The 19,138-nt window shown below is 33.8% G+C and overlaps 1 protein-coding gene across 1 annotated transcript in view; it reads right to left on the bottom strand.

Moving 5' to 3' along the window:
• LAMA2 (laminin subunit alpha 2) overlaps nucleotides 1–19,138 on the bottom strand; it is a 239,010-nt gene that overhangs the window by 31,321 nt on the left and 188,551 nt on the right. The window contains exons 38-43 of the mRNA XM_039849938.1: nucleotides 18,515–18,639; nucleotides 13,946–14,108; nucleotides 13,118–13,262; nucleotides 6,817–6,955; nucleotides 4,795–4,806; nucleotides 1,882–2,002 (exon numbers count right to left, since the gene is read on the bottom strand). Coding sequence (XP_039705872.1) covers nucleotides 1,882–2,002; nucleotides 4,795–4,806; nucleotides 6,817–6,955; nucleotides 13,118–13,262; nucleotides 13,946–14,108; nucleotides 18,515–18,639 — 705 coding nt within the window. The remainder of the gene's footprint in view (nucleotides 1–1,881; nucleotides 2,003–4,794; nucleotides 4,807–6,816; nucleotides 6,956–13,117; nucleotides 13,263–13,945; nucleotides 14,109–18,514; nucleotides 18,640–19,138) is intronic.

Below are 19,138 nucleotides of genomic sequence, written 5' to 3'. Positions count from 1 at the left end.
AATTCGTTCATTAATTCATTCATGCATATATTCATTCATTTATGAACATAGTCCACTTCCTCTCTCCTCCTCTCTGTTTTTAAACTGAATCATGATGGGCATGTTCATTTGTAACTTCTTTTTTTTCACTACATATGTTGGAGATATCTGTCATTAAACATAGATCTCATCATTATTTTTAATTCATATAATTCCATTGTAAGAATGCGCTAGGGTTTAGTTAAGCAAGCCCATGTAGTTGGGCCATGTAGTTGTGCTTAAAAGGCTCATTTTAAAAGGCCTGGATTTTGCTGGCATAGAAGCAAGGAATCTTTTAATGAGGGATATTTTCCTTCATAGTGTTTCAGGCCCAGTTAAGCTGACATAAGTGTTGTAAAATATATAATCTATTTTCTATTCCAATTTTCAAATCATAGAGTTTTGGGTAGTTTAGATAAAACCACGGTGTAGACTTTTCAATATTTATCCACATCAAATTTATACTTCATATTTCAGTTGCAGAATAATTCCTGGTTACTGAAAAGTGCCTTTATAGAATAATCATTTACACACATATAGGCTATTCATTTTCTGGACAGTTTTTCATCCTCATGTATATATCTTTTGCATGTGGATGAGAGTTAGGCTTTGGAAAATTAAAACTGTTGGTAAAACTTTAAGAGGCCAGAATGAATACTTAGAGATTCAATCCGGTATGAATTTCCTTTTTCCTTATTCCTAAGCTTCTCAGGGTGGATGTCTATGGCTAATTCCAAATTGGAGCCTGTAACTTTGCACAAAAAGACCCTGAAAGTTCTGTTCCAGTCTTTAAACTTGATATTTCAGTGGTGGATTCACTTTTTCTTTTTCCCGGTTCTCTAATCATTTCCCATTGCAATGCTTTAAAATAATTTTAGTTGGAGGGAGCAGCTAAAATGAATAATTGTGTCCTATTAGGGTAATTAAAAATTTATAAGGATGTGGCAATGGTTAAACAAGTCTGTGCATATATTAAACTCCAGTGAATTGTACATTTGAAATGCGTAAATTGTATGGTATGTGGATATCTCAATAAAGCTGTTTTACCAAAAAAAAATATATAAATATGGTATATTTAATATTTTCTTTTAAAAAGAAACTCATCAAATTCAGAATTCAGATAAAATTCTTACTAATATTTGCTGATGACTGTTGGCTCTTGTTTATAGATATTTTAAGAGAGCAGAGCTGGGACCTGTGTTTCTCTCTCAGGTGGGTCAGCCCCTATTGAAGAATCAGGGCAGAATAGTCAAGTAGAATCAGGGGGCTGCTGGGCTGCTTTGGCAAAAGTGAAAAGACATTTAAGATATCTGATAACAGGGGACTTTTCAGCCATGTCAAAGACAAGTCTTTGTAGATGGTTCCCAGTCTGCGCATTTTCAGAGAAAAGGAGATTTGACTTCCTGGCTGTAGATGAGATGCTATGCATTAATAATTAAGGTATAATTTATTACTAGCTATTTGTGTAAACTCTAACACATTCCAGAAAAGCTATATATGATACATAAAAATGAAATAAATTTAAAATAGATGACAAAAATGAGGAAAAAGGAAAAAATAGAGTTGGAAAGGAAGAGAGAATCTAAAAAGAGATGAATATTAAAATATATGCTATGAAGTACTATAGATGTGGGAAACTGGCTCACAATTTTGGGTCTTCCTAGTATCATTTTCTAGGTTGGGTTGATTACAGTCATTTATAGAAGTGCTCCAATCTTGCTTTATCGTTTACATCTAGCTAAGACTAGGGTCAGTCAGAATTCACAACATATTAACAAGGGACTGGTTCCTGTAAGAGCACCCAAACTAAATAAGTGAAATTGGATATGAATGTATTTAGGAAGCCAATAATAACAAACTAACCTCCAGGGAACACCCTTTGATAACACCAACATAATCAGGGCTGCTCAGTATATTATACGGAGTTCTTGAAATTTCAATATCTTTGAGGCAGCCAGAATATTTCTTCAAATTTACTTCTGGCCTGTTGAAAAGTTACATGGAAAACAAAAGCAACATTATTAGGGCAAGGTCAGTATAGTATCTGTGACTACTGGTCACAAGCCATATAGAGAACACTGACACACAAATGGGCACATGTCTCTCATAACTGTTCACATGTGCACACATGTACCCAGAAAACTGTGCTTCCATTTTCTACTGGTTAGATTAAGTGGATGTTAATACCAGCTTGCAGAAGGAATCTTTATGTATTTCTTTTTCTCCTTTAAAAAAATAATCTCATCCCCAGCGTTTAAATACTACAAGATACAGGAATTGACTGACTTCTTAAGTTCATCATATGCATGTTATTGTATTTCTTTTTTTCCACCAAAGAGCAAAGAACTGTGTAGGTAGCATAATCAAACCATACACCAAAAAACGTTAAATAAAATCTTATTCAAAATTTAGGGAAAAAATTCGGAAACATTTATTTTGAAAATAAAATATTTCTGTCATTAAGACTTTTTTGGGGGCAGCTGAAGAAAAAGATAATTTTATATTTCTCTTTAAAACTTTTTAACTAAAACAAAGCCTAAGGGACATCTTAGGCTATGTAATCTTTTGGATTACATAGTTTAAAAAAAGATACTTTAAAATTGGATTTACAGATTGACCCTAAAGTTCTTATTTTATATCGGAGCAATAACAAAATGAAGCAACCAAAGACACAAAACATACTTTAATTTTTCCAATGAAGTTGAAAATGGCTTCTATACCCAAACTACACGTGAATGTCTACATTTTGATCACTAATTCTTAAAAAGAAATAAACATGCTAGCACACAGTAAGTGCTCAACAAACATAAGCTAGCGGGATGTCACTAATAATGATACTTCTTTATTTAGTCTATAGAATTGCTAGTCAATTGAACTTCCTGTAATGATGAAAATATTCTGTTCTCCACTGTCCAAACAGTAGTGACTAGCCACAGGTCGCTATTGGCAATTGAAATGTAGCTTATGCAAAGGAGAAACTGAATATTATTATTTCATTTTATTTAATTTAAAGTTAAATAGCCACTATAGCTAGTCACTACCATATTGAACAGTGCAGATCTACAGGTATAGAAAAAAATACATTTTTGCATCTGTAAAAACTGTCCAATCAATACCAAAATACTTTACTTATTAGGATAATAATTAATTATATCCACATTGTCCCATGATGCCAGGATTCCCTTTTCTGTCTTAATAAAAAAAACATATGGCATGAGGAAAAACAAGTGGGAATGCAAATCAGAACTTGGCAGTGTGTATCAGGTGATTTATGTCATGCCAGGTATTTGTTCTGTTTTTAACTCTCTCTCTGGAACTGCTTTATTTTATTTGATCATTTCCCCGTGTTCCCAAGGTCTTCTCTTTCTGCTCAGTTAGTTGGTTATTATGTAGAACACACCCAACTGGAGGGTGAGAATCTTGCTTATATCCTTATTGTATAAAGGGAGGGAATGGGCGAATTTCATTCGCAGCGTTCATTTGTTTCCATATTTTCTTTTAGAGGAAGACTGATTTATCACAATTTTTTTTCTGAGATCTTCTCAGTAAAGCAAATCACTCTTACAAGTTATATATTTCATATCTCATGGAAATACAAAAACCATTTCAAAATGCAATGATTTATCAAACTCAATGTTATGAAAATAACAGGGCATAAGCAATCACATATGGTGATCAAACTCCTAATGGTAACTACAGGCCCCTGTTTTCTCTGTTTGCCTCAAAGGCAAAATTACAAAGCTACACAGTGTCATTCCAGAGTTTCATTAGCATATATTTCCATTAAGAGCTGGCCTTTGGCTTTTAGCCATCTTAGCAAACAATACGACTGGTCTCATAACTATCGTGATAAAAGAAATTTTTTTTGCACTTTCATTTCTATATATTCTAGTTTCTGGCCTTAAATGTCTAGTTTTGCTTTAAAAATTTCTTGGTTCAGTTCATCTTTATTATCTCCTTTCCAGAAATATGGCATGGTTAGGCTCTGAAATACCAAAACGCCAGGCTTGAGCTCTAGCCAGCGTGAGCCAGCCTGCACCTCTCTGGAGTTTGATCAGACACTGACAAGAGGCTTGTTGCTAATAGCTTTCATGCTAACATCACTCTGGAAATAGGAATTAAAATGCTCCCGAGAAGCTACGGGGACTGTCCGCAAACTTCTTCACTGTTAATGCAAACACTTGTAGTAAACAGTATTTCCAAAGATTCCTTTTATCTGGCTTCAGAGTTAATTCTAAATAAACACGGCAATAAATAAGCAGCTTTGCCAAGAGGTGCAAGGGCCGTGTAAACATTTGCTTATTTTCAGGCTTGCAAAAAGCAACAAGGCAGTGGTAAGCATGTGGGAGCACAGGTTGATTGTTCAGCAGACGACATGGTACCAGAGAGACCAGAGTCTGGAGCTCAACCCAAGAGACTGCTTTTGTCTGTTCCCCAGAACTAGATTATGCCCATAAATTTGACCATCTGCCTTTCTTGTGGGTGCTGCTGAGTGTGTGCACCAGGGGGCACTGTGCTCAGGTGGTTGAACAAATAAGCAGAGAAAATCATCTGGTGAAGTAAGTTCAATTGCAGCCCAACTGATAGTGAATAAGCAGCAGCATCTTTATAAGCAAAGGCATGAGAACTATCTCAGAATGCATTACTTGCTCATGAAATGAACTGTGAATGAAGCTGCATAGCTGTCTCTCTGCTTCTGCACCGCTGCTTTATCTAAGAAGCCACATTTACCCAACCCATGCACTTGAAGAAGACATGCATAAATTTAAATTTTACCTTGCTTTCATACTAGGTCAATGGGAAGGAAAAAAAAAACACGATTTACTTATAATTGCATTTTATTTAGTAAACAATAAACTTTAACCATAAATCTTTCTAAAATGCATCTCATAAGGATCTTCAAAGGAAAGGAATTTAAAAATCAACAGTGCAGAAAACAGACATATGCCCTTGACCACAGTAAAATTAGAATCCAAATATGACTATTTCCTATGCTAGTCTGTTGAAAACTTGTATTTTGAAATATGAACTTAAAGCATTCATTTCTCTCAATCTTATGAATGGAAAAATGTGCAAACGTTGTTATGCTGAGGTATTTATGACTAGCTTCTATTGTCTCTCAGAGAGCTTGAAGTTAATACATGTAAAATATTTTATATTTACCAGATCTTTTGAACTTTATCAAAATAACAGCTATGAATTCATAGCTCCTTGATTAGTCACAAACATATATATATCTAAAATTGTTTTGAAATAATGTGCAATACCAAAGACATATTATATTTATAAAATGCTGCACTGTGAAAGTAAAAACATCTAGCAATAAAGACTCATTAATCTGCAAACTAATACATATACTCATTTCAATAAAGTTATATACACATTTGCAGATAATTCCTAAAAATCACTTTATAGTAATTAAAACCAAGTCTTCAGTAAATAAATGAAGCTATGCTTGGACAGCCTTATTTTGACTATATTTTTAATTCACTCATAGAGTATTTAGTTAATGATCTTGCAAAGTAAGTCTTAGACTTGAACAGATTCTGAATCCCTAGTATTTATATGGTACTTGGCACATGGTAGATGCTCAACTAACACTTATTGAATGAATAACTGCATTGCTATTCAAATACATTTGATTTGTAATGATTTTTCTTATCGGATACTTTAAATCTATATTCCTAACACAAATATCTTATAAAGTAGATAAATGCAGAGCCAGTTTATCTGCATTTCAACTTATGCTTTTCAACTTATACCCTTGAAAAACTGGAATTACACAGTTGCCTGGTCTATTAGTTTAGATACAGGGAGAAGAGTAAACCTCAGTCTGTGTGCTAGGTATCATAAAATGAAGTTGAAGTTCTGTTGCTCATTTGGAAAATATGCAAATAATTGACTACTATACTTTTTAGTTATTCTGGGATCCCTCCAATTGTAACATGTCTTTTTTTAGAGTAGAAATACCTAAACAAGATTTTTTAACCATTAAAAACTAACTAAACAAAACAAAACAAAAATTAAAAACATGGTAGTCTGTATTTATAATAAACTTTTATGGTTTAACCAAACCAATTCATCCCATTTTAATTAAATTGAATTAACATTCGGCACCAAATACTCTAACTTTAATTTCTTATAAGATGTTTTATAACAAGCAGAAAATGAATTAAATACCACATGAAATATTTTCCAACATTTTTTAGTTACTTGTATATACTTTTTGAACTAACTACACTAGGTTATATGGATCTCCTCATCCTGTAATCTAAAAAAAATATATGAGAAATTAAAAAAAAAATATGTTGGCATGGGCACAAGAATAACTAATATAGCTTTAGCATTAGGCACATGGGAAAGCTCCACTACACCATTATCACGCTAATGCTTAGCAAATAGGTTATAAACACAGCATCCTGGAACACTGACTAATTTTTAGAACACTAAGCAATGTCAGTGTGCCATTATCTCCAGTGAATATGGAAGGAGAACAGCAATTACAAGACCCACATTCAACTCTAGTGTCCACCTTTAATTACTTTTATAATCCTTTTCCTCAGGTGAATGTAAAGAAACTAATGAGTTCCAACCATCTCTTCAACAAGGATATCAAATTAATCTTTTGGTTTCTAAATCCTGGTGTTGTAACATGCAACATGATTTTTTTTTGATTAGGCCTTTCTGCAACTAAAGGTTATATGACATTCCTGTTGTCATTAAACTTCAGAACTTTAGTGAGCATAGTGGTCATTTAATTAAAGCTTAATTCTTAGCTCTAAATATACACTAAATTACCTCAAGTTTCTCAGTGTTGGCAGACCGCCAAAATATATTTTGTCATCTGCTTTCAAGTCAAGACCAAAATTGTTTCCAGATGATGAAGTTGCTATGTTCTCCTCCTGGTTAGTATCTATATCTATAATTGATATGTTGGCTGTAAAGGAGAGAAATATTTTAATATTTTACCTGAGCAATACCAACCACATCTATATCATCACTGTTACTTCGAGATATATTTACTTTAGTTCTTGAATTAACATTGACTTTTTCAATCACTTGTACTGTATATGACTATTTCATAATTGCAAAAACAACATCAATAAAATACATTATTAACCTATTCACAAGGAGAGCATAAAGATAATATCCTGAACATCAATGAAGGCAAACCAATTGTGATAATATAAGTTTAGATAGATGGGCATAAAGGAACCATTTGACATAGTTTTTTTGTAATATAGATAAATAATTAGAATATAAAGTAAGGTAATTAGGATATACATATCTGATTAGGAGTTAGATTATTAATTAGAAATACACTGAATCTGTGGCTCCTTCTATACATTTCAGCATCCACAGAAGTACTGAGGCTTAGGCTCACCCACAAAGAGATGCAGATGGGATGGTTGTATATGGAAGTGAAGAGATGGGAATGTTTGGTTCTGTAAGATGATAGGGGTCCTCGTCTGCTGTAAATTACACTTTTGGTGTGTGATGCAGAGTGTTGTGAGAGAGGTACATACAGTCTTCATGCCTTAGGTGTTAAAAGTATTTCTAATGTGATGAGGATAACAATTCAGAAATAGAAAAAAAAAAAAGAAAAAAGAGAGGCACTTCTCTGTTTACATTGCTTTGTTCAGAAAGTAGATGGGAACCGCTTCTCTCACTGATTTCTCCCCTTCATTTTCAAGAGTCAAGCCAGACTATTTCTGAATGATGTGCTTCCTCACCATAATATTTGCTTAGGCCCAGATTTTAACTGCTTTATATATTTTGAATCCTTGATGCATATTGAGCCATTAGTTCATTAATATGACAGATTTGGCCTCTAAATCTTTGCATAATATAGGATCTGAATTAGTAAGGATCTGAACAATGGCCATTTGAACCAATGGATTATAATGACATTTCTAAATGTTTATACTTTAGAAAGCTAGTTCCTTGGATGTTCCTGGTTCAAATAAATATGATCAACACTAGATTAAGCAAAAATTAAACATATATTTTAGTATTACGGCTGCCCGGATCTTTTAAAATGCTGATATGCAATGTAATTGCATACAACAAAGGGACGTAGGGCAAGAAGTATTTTCCAAATTTATTTGACCATGGATCATTATTATTTTCCTTCAACTTATCATCTTTTAGAATAGTGTTCTTTAGAAAACAAAGAGGAATATCAAACTCCAAAATTCCATTATAATCTGTGGCCTTTCCATTCCACAAGGAAGTCTTCAACAAAACCAAACACAATTGCCTTTATAAATGACCAAAATAAAATACCCAAACCTATTAAGACCTCGAATCTTTAAAATAGATTTTGTAAAAATAAACAAACAACAACAAAAAAACCTAAAAAAAGAAATCATCATATTACAAATATTGAGCAAATTAAGATTTTAAAATTTAATTACTTTCATATGCATATTAATTTTATACACACATTTTTTTGGCCTGATTGGTGGCTATAATTAAAAAATTATAAAACTCTTTTCATGACTTTCCCATACATTTTCCTTTTTATCCAGATCCACAAAATAGTTTTCATATGGAGTTGTTGACTGAAAACTGAAAATAGCCTCTTTCTAAGGACTTGGTGCATTTTTTAATGGTGTCTGTGAAAATGAGATTTTGTCTCTATCTCAGGTAAGGCAGTGACTGCTGGTAGTTTTCTTCCTTCTTCCTGAGAGAATATATGCATTTTTCGAAGTCATTCTAAGAAGAACTGATTAAAGAGCAGAACCACAATTGAATTGAAATTCACTGGCCCAAGTGTTACCTCTGGCAGAGAGACATAGGGTGGCATATTTTTACCGATTTAAAGGAAAGGCTTTACTGTAGCCTTCATGAGTGATAGCGATGAAATGGGTACTACAATGAAATGCTAACACTTGCCTTTATTTCTTGCCCTATTTCTTTCCCTCACAGAATAACTATTAACATAAAATTTCAGAGTTGACAAATTCAGACATCATTTATGGGTAAGCAGGAAAATAAGGATTTTATTAAATACCAGACACAGGGTAAGGGCTTAAATAGCATTTTATAATCGGGGCTGAGTTGTTATACACAAATTGCTTTTACTTTGGTAATTCTTTTCTTTTCCTTCTTAGTCCATTCACAATCTAGATGTCCTTTCTCAATCTTGTGTCCGCACTTGGGAGATCTGGCACACTGCTATTTGTAGCAGACTGTGGTTCTACTAACTGACTTTCAGGGAAGGGAGAATGCCTCCTAAAGGAGTCATTTGAATTTCAAGGGACAGTGCTTTTATAAACTAGTTGAGAATAATTTATGTGAAATGACTAATCTGGTCACTGAAAAGGAGCTATGACCCACATTGCTGAAGCCTTATTTGAATTCTTATCCCTATCTTATCTGCGGAATCTGATCTTGCTAAAAATCCAAGTGACCTTCCTAGAGCTAAACCCAATGGGGTCCTTTTGGCCCTTATCTTGCTCCATATCTATGCAGTATTTGATGTTGTTAACATTTCCTTCCATGTAGGAAGTTTCCTCTTGGCTTCCGTAATGCCAACTTCTCCAGCTTCTCTGACCTTTCCAAACTCATTCTCACTCTCTTTTCCCAGGACTTATTTCTTTGAACATTTCCCTGTTCAAAGGCTCATTCTACCACTTCTCAGGTTTTAGCTATGTGGGTAACCTTACTATATATGTTGGTAGCTCAGAAACACATATGACTAAATCTGATTTTTGCCTAAAAGTCCACATTCAACTGGTGAGACACCATCATTTGCATATCTCCTCAGTACTTCAAATTAATCATATTTCACATCAGAAGGATGATCTTTTTACTCTCAAATCTGTATTATTTATTTTATTCTGTAGCGCTATGACCCCCACTCAGTCTTCTAAATTATAGTCATCCTGACTTTCTCCTCACCATCCCACATTTAATCAGTCAACAAAAGCCTTACTAATTTCATCTCCTAAATAACTCTATCTGTCCTATTTTTGAAAACAGCTTTACCAAAGTAGAATTGACATAGTATAAGTTACTCATGTTTGAAGTGTACAAATCAACAAATTTTGAGATGTGTATATATCCATGAAACCATCGACACAATCAAGAAAATGAACCCATCCATCACCTCGAATGTTTCCTTATGCCTCTGTGTCATCCTTCCTTCCATTTTCTCCCTATGTAACCTATCCACAAGTGACCTCTATCTGCTGTGATTACAGGTTCGTTTGTGTTTTCTGTATAATTTTACATGAATGTACTCTTTTTTGTCTGCTTTCACTCAGGATAATTATTTTGATATTCATCCATTTTGTGTGCATACTAAAAGTTCATTATTTTTATTGCTAAATAGTATTCCATTGTGTGGGTATATGACAATTTGTACATTCTCTCATCTATTGATGGGTGTTTGAGGCTTTTGTTTTGTTTTGTTTTGTCTTAGCATCACAAATAAAGGTGCTACGAACATTTGGGTACAAGTCTCTGTATGGATATATGCTTTCACGTGTCTTGGGTAAATACTTAGAAATGGAATGGCCGGTTAATATGGTAGATGTATATTTAACCTTTTAAGAAACTGCCAACCTGTTTTCCAATGTGATTGTATCATTTTACACCCACATCAGCAGTATAGAAGCATTCCAATTGTTTCATATCCTTGCCTGGTCTGGGTATGTTCACTCTTTTTAATTTTATACATTCTAATAACCACATAGCGGTATCACATTGTGGATTTATTTTGCATTTCCCTGGTGTCAAATCTCACTGAAACTCTTACTTCAAGCCATCATTCATCTCCTGCCTGGACTATTATTGGACCTAATTGGTCACTCTGCCTTCAGTTAGGTCTACTGAAAATCTATCTTCCTTATTTCTTTTTTCTCTGATTATTTCTTTCAAGTCCCCCATCCCTTTTGTGGAATCTTCCTTTATTATACATTTTCAATACTGCTGTTTACTCTAGGGTTTTGGATCATATTCTAGATATGACTGCTTGCTTTTTCTCATTCTTATTCAACTACAACTATTTAAAACATGATGATGATGGCTAGTTACTCATTTCTCTCCTAGAGCTCTGCTGATCCTCAGATGCATGCAACTAATTGCTGGCCAATTACATAGCTTCCCTGGGCTGCTAACGATGCTAACAGTTAACCTTCAATACAACATGTCCAAAACAGAAAGCATCTTTCCTAGAAAAATGATTATTTTTCTTGTAATGAATAGCTTGGTAAATGGCACTGACATATTCTTGCTATTAAAGAAAAAACAAACAAAAAGAGAATCATTCTTGATATCCTTTTTTTAAAAACTTAGCCCCCACATATCAATAAACTCCTCAAGTTTAAAACACTTAATATCTTTCAACTCCATTCTTTCTTTTCATTCTCTTCACTCTTCATCTGATTTACTGCATGCTGCAGTAGCATCCAAAACTGTCACAAATGTACCCTTCGAGCTGCTGCTAAAGAAACCTTACTAAAGCACAAACCCGATGGTGTGATGGTGTCACATCTTTGATTAAAACTATTAGTAGTTCCCCATAGCTCTCAGAATAAAGCTAAAACTCATTAGCTTAGCCCATACAGCTTTTTATGAACTGGCTCTGTCATCTCTCTAGCCTCATCTGATAATTTTCTGCCAATATTCATCTTGTTAGCCTATGGATTTACTTGTAATTATTAAAGCATTTCCCAAAGTGTATTCAGCAGAATGTTGGTATTGCGTACATAGACAGATTCTGGTGATCAAAGAAGGTTGAGAAATATGCCAAACTGAGTTAAACATTCTTCTTAACTATTATGCAGAGCCTCTAACACCCAACGTACATTGTATCTGTCTTACACAGGCACAATGTATTCAGCAGTATTCCAATTTATACAAGCATAAAAACAATTTTTTATCTAAACTGAGGCATTTCTCCGGGGTTTATGTTCCAAGGAAAAGCATTTGTTTGGAAAAGGATGCACTATGATGTGTTATGCTCTCTGAGGCCTCCGGATTTTTACAACTTTCACTTCTCTGAAATGTCCAAAGGTGCTTTTCATTCAGGGAAACCTCAGCTCCTGATTGTGCCTCAGGGGTACTCCCCTGGGAGGTGACCTCTCTGACTTAAATGTCTCTCTTCAGAGATTCCTATCCTGCTATACATACTTCTACGCAGCAAATAGCTTTCTGTCCTCTAACTGTTGATTTACTTGTCTATCTCCCCCATTAGACTATAAGTTCCTTGAAGTTAAGAATTTGTCATAGGCTTCATTTAATTCTTGCATAGTACTTAGTTGGTGCCTGGCAGATTATTTGTTCAATGTAGGAATGGAGGGTGGTGTAAAGTTAAACCTAAATTTCCATGAAATCGTATGACCAAAATTAATTAGGCTTAATTATATAAACAGAGGTATCGACATTTTATTTGCAGATATTGGTAATGCTATAGTACATAGCATTAGGGAAATTATACTTAAATAACAATAGCAGCACACTAAGACCTAAAAGACTTTGATTTCTGGCTGTGAGATCATATGTATATGCTCTCATGTATGTCTGTCACCACACGTAAGTTTCAGCCTATGTTACCCTTTAATACCTGAACAAAATACCTGCTTATTTGAACAAATGAAATGATGTTTGTGAGCATGTTTTTAAAATGTTTTGGAACCACATAATGTTACATTATTGTTAATATTTATTTGCACACATATAAATTTTGGCATTTTTAAAAAGCAAAGAACCAGTAGCTGTGCTCTAACAACTCCTTCAAATTCTACCTGTGGGCCATGCTAAAGGAAACATCTTGGCAAAATAAGAAGAAAAGCACACAACCTTTTTAAACCTCATACAAGATATAATTTTACAAGTTGTAAGACAGTTTTATGCTTTCAAATTAAGCTCTCGGTTCCAAAAGAAAATGATAGAGAATCATTTGGCTCTTCAATCAGTCATGTCTAACCTAAACCACCTATAATCTAAGCCAAAGAAATGACTGTATCAATTTTTCATAGAATTTGTGAGTACCTAAAATTACAGACAGGGTCTTCCTTATGATTAGGTGCATGAGAGCTTTGGAGAGCATGATTAAGGTTCATACTGCATTATTACTATAGAAACTCACCTTGTTTTTGAATTCTTGAGAGGGTGAATGATTTCCATTTCCCATCATTATGGTTTTGATTGCTGACAACGGAAGCCATTCCTGAACCCAGATCATAGCTGACTTTTATGTGCCCATCAGCAAGCTCTACACTCATGAAATCTTTCTATTAATAGAGTAAAAAATATACCAGTGATTAGATACCCAGAGAAATATATCGGTATTCATTTTCCTTATGGGGTTTATATAGGCCCTTATAGCTAAATTACTGAATGTATTGATCTATAATTAAAATTCATTTTGAAAATAGAACTGGTATTACTATTTTACAAATGTTTGTGGGTGTGACATTATGGTACAAATGGTCACAACCAAATTACTAGGACATATCTTTTTATGACAAGAGTATAAAGTAGGTTCCTTTGAAAATATATTAAGTACACTAAAAATTTTGTTCTCTGAAAAAATTTACTAAGAAATATAGACCTGAAAAAAAAATGAGGATTTTTAGAATCATCTTTAAACATAGGTCTCTAGAAGAAGACTAAGGAAGTAGTTTTGCTGCTTCATGATTCCATACTGGAGGGACCTTTACTGGATGCTTCTCTTAAAGGATTCTATGGGGATTTATATTGAAAATAAATTATAATTATATTGTATATATAATTAAAGTTATCAACAAAACTATATAAGTACTATCTGCATCGCCCACTCTTGGCTATCACATAGCCATCCCCGACTTTTTTGAATAATAATTGATAATTTGATAATTAAATGATAATTGTATTGGAAATCTATAGAAAAGAAAAACATTTTCAATCTTGGAAGATCAGCTTTGTGTATCTTTACCAGGTCTCGTGTAGCAAGGTACATCAGCAAGGCACTTGAAGAAAATGTCCTGAACTTGAACATGACTGTGGAGATGTTGGGGTACCAGCGAATGGGGCGGCTGACCAATGCATAGCCTTCTCCATCAAACTGAATGGTCCCTTCACTATCTTCTACCTGAGGACTAAAGAGAGACATTTCACATGAATTAGACAATGTCTACTTGGTTTATCAGCATTCAATACATCAAACTGTCTTCTGAGACTGGACTGTAAGTTGTTGTAGGGCAGAAACTATATCAAATACACCTTCCGTTCTTCCACTTCCCTACATGTCCACTGCCACCATCCTGGACCAAGGAACCGCCATCTCTCACCTAGAGTGTTTAATAGCTAAGTCAATGATGTTTAAAGTGCTTTATGTTTTGCCGAGGTATTTCGTGGAAAATTATCTTGGTGTTTAAGTGTGTCTTAGTGGTATGAACTAGAGATGTTTTTAGATAAGTTGAGAATACATTATTACACTTGCAATATGCACAACATAACAGGGTGGAGGTTGGGGGAAATGGGTGAAGGTGGTCAAAGGGTACAAATTTAGAGTTATAAAGGAAAAAAAAAAACCATAATGGAATAGGTCCCTACTCTCTGAATACTTGTTATCCAATAGCTTTTTCTGGGACAGAGTAGATTCAGATAATGAAGGATGCCTCTATATGAGTGTTTGTTGATCTTTCCTCTTCACTAGAATGTAATCTCTATGAGACCAACTAGATAAGCCAGGCTCCATGCCAAGCACAAACTCAGTATCCAGTGTGGTACTTGGCTCATAGTAGAATCTGGTGAATGTTTGTGGAATGAAGAAAATTTTAGTATATGTAGCAAATTGCCTCTCAGAGATTATATTGACTGAATAATTAATGAATATCTAAGGTAAGTCTTGTAAATATAACATTTTTAAAGGTTTCTTTTTCAAATGTAAAGTTATCTATCATCTATGTATCTATGTATCAATGTATCTATCATCTATGTATGTATGTATGTATGTAGTATGTATGTATGTATGTATCTATCATCAATCTATCTATCTATTCACCTATCTAATTGATGTTACAGAGTAAGTCTCAATTGTGGAGATATTTTTTAAACTTTAAATAGCTGCATATCAGCATATATTTGAATCTCTGAGATTGGAGTGTTGTAATAACTTGAGGGTAGAAAGGAGATATTGAGAAATATTATAGTAATGTCATCGTAAAATAACAGGGGCCTAGAATATTATTTGCATGAAATCTTGGCTAATGAGAAAAACAATAGTGTAAAAATATTAATGGGCTTGTGAAGGAAGAACTGTGACACACATTGGACAAATTAGCTTTCTATTCCTGGACCAGAGAGAAATTAAACTCTAAAGACAAAAGGAAAGGAAGAGTCTTATTGTGTCTTTCATAAATAGGTCTTTGTAATTTTAAATTTTATCTAATTTGGAATAAAATCGAATGACGTCTTAAAACTTTTTTTAATGTAAACTTAAAGATGATTTTTCAATATTCATGAAAAGTGCTAAATAAAATTTTGAGGAACTAAGTTAGCCTATTAACAGTATAATTGGTAGTAAATTTGCTAATATTGCCTTCATTATTATAACTATTATATCTGTTAAATTCTGGAGCATTACATTCTAGAGAAGAGAACATTGTGTAGAATCTACTTTTAAGGAAAAGTTCTTTGAAGTTCTCAAATACTAGGAATTTGCATTATATACTGCCACGCTACAATGACAATCAGAAAGCATTGTAGGAGTCACTATTGACAGTTTTCTGGATGCTTTGGCCCAAAGGATTGTCATTTATAGTTTTAAAAAATAAAATAAAAATAAAAACAACATAAAACCTTACTACACAATGTCAGGATAAGTATTAGAATCAAAACAAAAAATCGCATTTTATTTTTCTTATACAAAACTCTGGGATATTTATACCTTGATGTCCTCATGTCTAATCTATTTATTCTCTCAACGTATCAGAGAAAAGATAGCAAATAAGACAGCAGGGACCCTGGAGTCTGATGTAGAATCTCACTAAGGCCCTGCTATAAGTCAGTTAACACAGGTTTAAATTTCTCAAATGTGAGCTGAAAGAATTAGATCACTGAATTTTTTCTAAGGCCCCTTCCTACTCCAATGCTATAGGAGATTCTCATATTCAAACAAAAGGCAAATCTGCAAAAAAGAGTTCCGTGCTGAGAACAGCTAGAGATATAGATGTAGATCAGGCTACTTCATTTCATTCATTGGCCAAAACCAAGTAAGTCTGGCCTTAAATTGGTGACTGAGATGTGGAGAGCAAAATAAGTCCTTTGATGACAAGAAGTGTAAGGGAGGGTTGACCCTGCTGACTGATAGATGTGGTAAAAATACACAGTTTTAGTGGAGAATTGGGCATTGAACATTGGTCAAACCAAGGCAAAGTTTGTGGGTGACTGGGCACTATGTGTAGGTTGTGTTGTGGGCCTAGTACTCCTGAGCTTGGTGTCTTCAGCTGTGTGATTATACTTTACATTCTCCTGCCTTGACTTGGTGGTGCAAATATTAATATGCTGGGAAGAATGGTGTATAAACCTATGTGACGTCCACCTCTTACCAAAATTGTTTTTCCATTTGCCAATCCTATATAAGTGAATTCACATTTCTAAAGCATGTGATATAGCAGAACAAATTTCACTAGCTCTTTTTGAAAAACACATTGCCTTTAGCCTTCCTAACTTTGGTTTCACTCATCCCTTGCACTAGAATGCTCTCTACATTCTATCTGCCATCTCCTGTTTTGGACGTTTACTCTATGTCAAAGCTCACCTACAATGTCACCTCCTCCATGAAGCAGATCTTGATGTCATTAACCCAATTTGAATAATTGTAATGTACTCGGAGTGTACTTTTTTAAAGAGATTTTTTATTATGCCTTGCATTTTGACTATTAGTGTTTCTCTCTTTGTTTCTTCTTGGCTATAAGTTTATTGATGCCTAGGACTGGACCATATTCATCCTAGTATCAGGAAGTTGTAAGTGTGAACAGCTGTAATCTGAAAATTGCATTATACATATATATGAATACTATTATAATTAATTCACATACTTTATATATTATATAATATATATTATAATATGTTAAAATATAACATATATTATAATTAATACTGTTATAATCAATTCACATACTTTACATACTAAAGGCACAGAGATCTTTTCAGAATTGATAATTAGTGATGTTATCTTAATTATCGTATGATATACACTGTTAAATAGACATTGATGTTTTGTTGATAATAGGCTTTTGACAATCCTACTTATAAATTTACCAGAAGAAATGCTTAGGGAAAAGTTGGTGTTGATTTGTGACTAGCAGAATATTAATGTGGACTCATTGTTTTTGTTGCACTGAAAGAATTTTACAAATAACATTCCACATTGGATTTCATTGGAGATTATTGACCAAACCACTTTAAACTACAAATGGCTCAGGCTTTTAAAATGTCCTCAATGCCATGTTGACAAGTCTTTAATGACAAAATAAATAGAGTTGGAGGTTAAAACTTTTAGAGAGACAATTTTAGGGGACTACTTTCTTCTCTGAAACTCTATAGAGATGGTGAGAAAAATATGTGACATGCATTCTGCCACATTAATGGAGAATTTGGTTCCTGGCAATGAGCACATGCCCTTCAAATCAGAAATAAAAAATGCAAACTTCTAACCTATTGATTTTAGAGTTGTTATGTATATATATTAATTTTCCATTTATTTAATTTAATATAATTAAAAGCACTATAGGCTCAGTTGATTAGTAGGCTTTAAATTTGTTAAGCTCAGATATCCTCCATTATTAGCTAATTATTTTACATTCCAATTCAAGTTTATATAATAATATTTGTTCTTTTTATGTGCTTTATATGCTTGTTAAATATTTCTAAATTCCTACATTTTAACCTCTTTATAATTGATGTATATTTTGGCATTTTCTACCAGCTTATCTTGGCCTCTTCTTCTCCTTCTCTACTTAAGCAGAATCTTCAAGGCCCATGGGTTTTCATTTAAAACACTTACAGAGCCCTAGGTGTCTTTTGAAAAATCCTGCAGGAGGTAAAACTTGCACCAGGGTTCTATATTTTGTTATAAATATAAGTGGCTTGAATCCAGGCTTTGTGAGGTCTAGCAATTAGTTTGAAGGAAAATATTCTTCAAGAAAAAGAAATGATGACTACAGGATAGTCCCATACACAAAAGTCCCCCTGGACATGAAAGGAAGTTGGAATGGAAAGAGATAGTAGTCTTAACTGATCGAAGTTAAAATACATGAACTTTGCAAATTTTACAAAAATATGTGACTGTATAAAAGTACTGCTAGAGCACCTCCCAGGGCCTTGAAAAGTACCTATACAAATTGGGGAATGGACTTGAACTTTCATTAACTTCGTGGTAAATCCACTGTTGAATGTAATCACTTCAGGCCTGCTCCTTATCATTGACATGATAACAGAATATTGCACAATAAAGCTAAAGCTTTTGTGATGTTCAGGCCAGACCATCTCAACTAACCTGACAGTACACCCTTTGCAGTCACCTTCTATTTCTCGGAAATTCCACAACCCTATAGGTTTGCTGTCAAAATATGTTTCTCCCATACAGCCGGTGAATGTAATAACACGTACAGCATCAGCCTTCTGTAGAGAGAAATACAATATATGTTAGAATTTGGAATTTCACAGAAAAATCTTCAAGTACCTGTGAGAGTTATTACCAGCAGAATCTGAAGGAGTTAGTATCCACTCTTTCTGATATTCTTGGTAGTACTCATATTCATCTTTTAACTATATTATATTCTCACAGATCCTGGTTATTTTGTGCAATATCAATATATCATCATTAGTAAATAAACATTACCTAGATTCTGAATTTAGATGAGCTGCTTATCTTCAAGATTCTATTTTTTTGGTCTCTAACATGGGATTATTAGGAGAACTAAGTTAGATAATTTACTTATGGTACTTACTACATTCAGTGCCTGACACAGAGAAGGTGTTTAATAAATGTTAGTGCTCTTATATCACTAAGAACATTTCTTCCAGAGATCATGAGAAGGGGTACATACTGACTACACAGTAATTTGGCAGGAAAAGAAAATTAACATGTTTGGGTTTTAGAACAAATATCGGAAAATGG

Source organism: Pteropus medius, unplaced genomic scaffold, assembly GCF_902729225.1.
Source record: "Pteropus medius unplaced genomic scaffold, Ma_sr-lr_union100, whole genome shotgun sequence".
NCBI classification, from domain to species: domain Eukaryota; kingdom Metazoa; phylum Chordata; class Mammalia; order Chiroptera; family Pteropodidae; genus Pteropus; species Pteropus medius.
The sequence above is the reverse complement of the archived record's forward strand: the minus strand, read 5'-3'. Positions and strand labels throughout refer to the sequence as shown.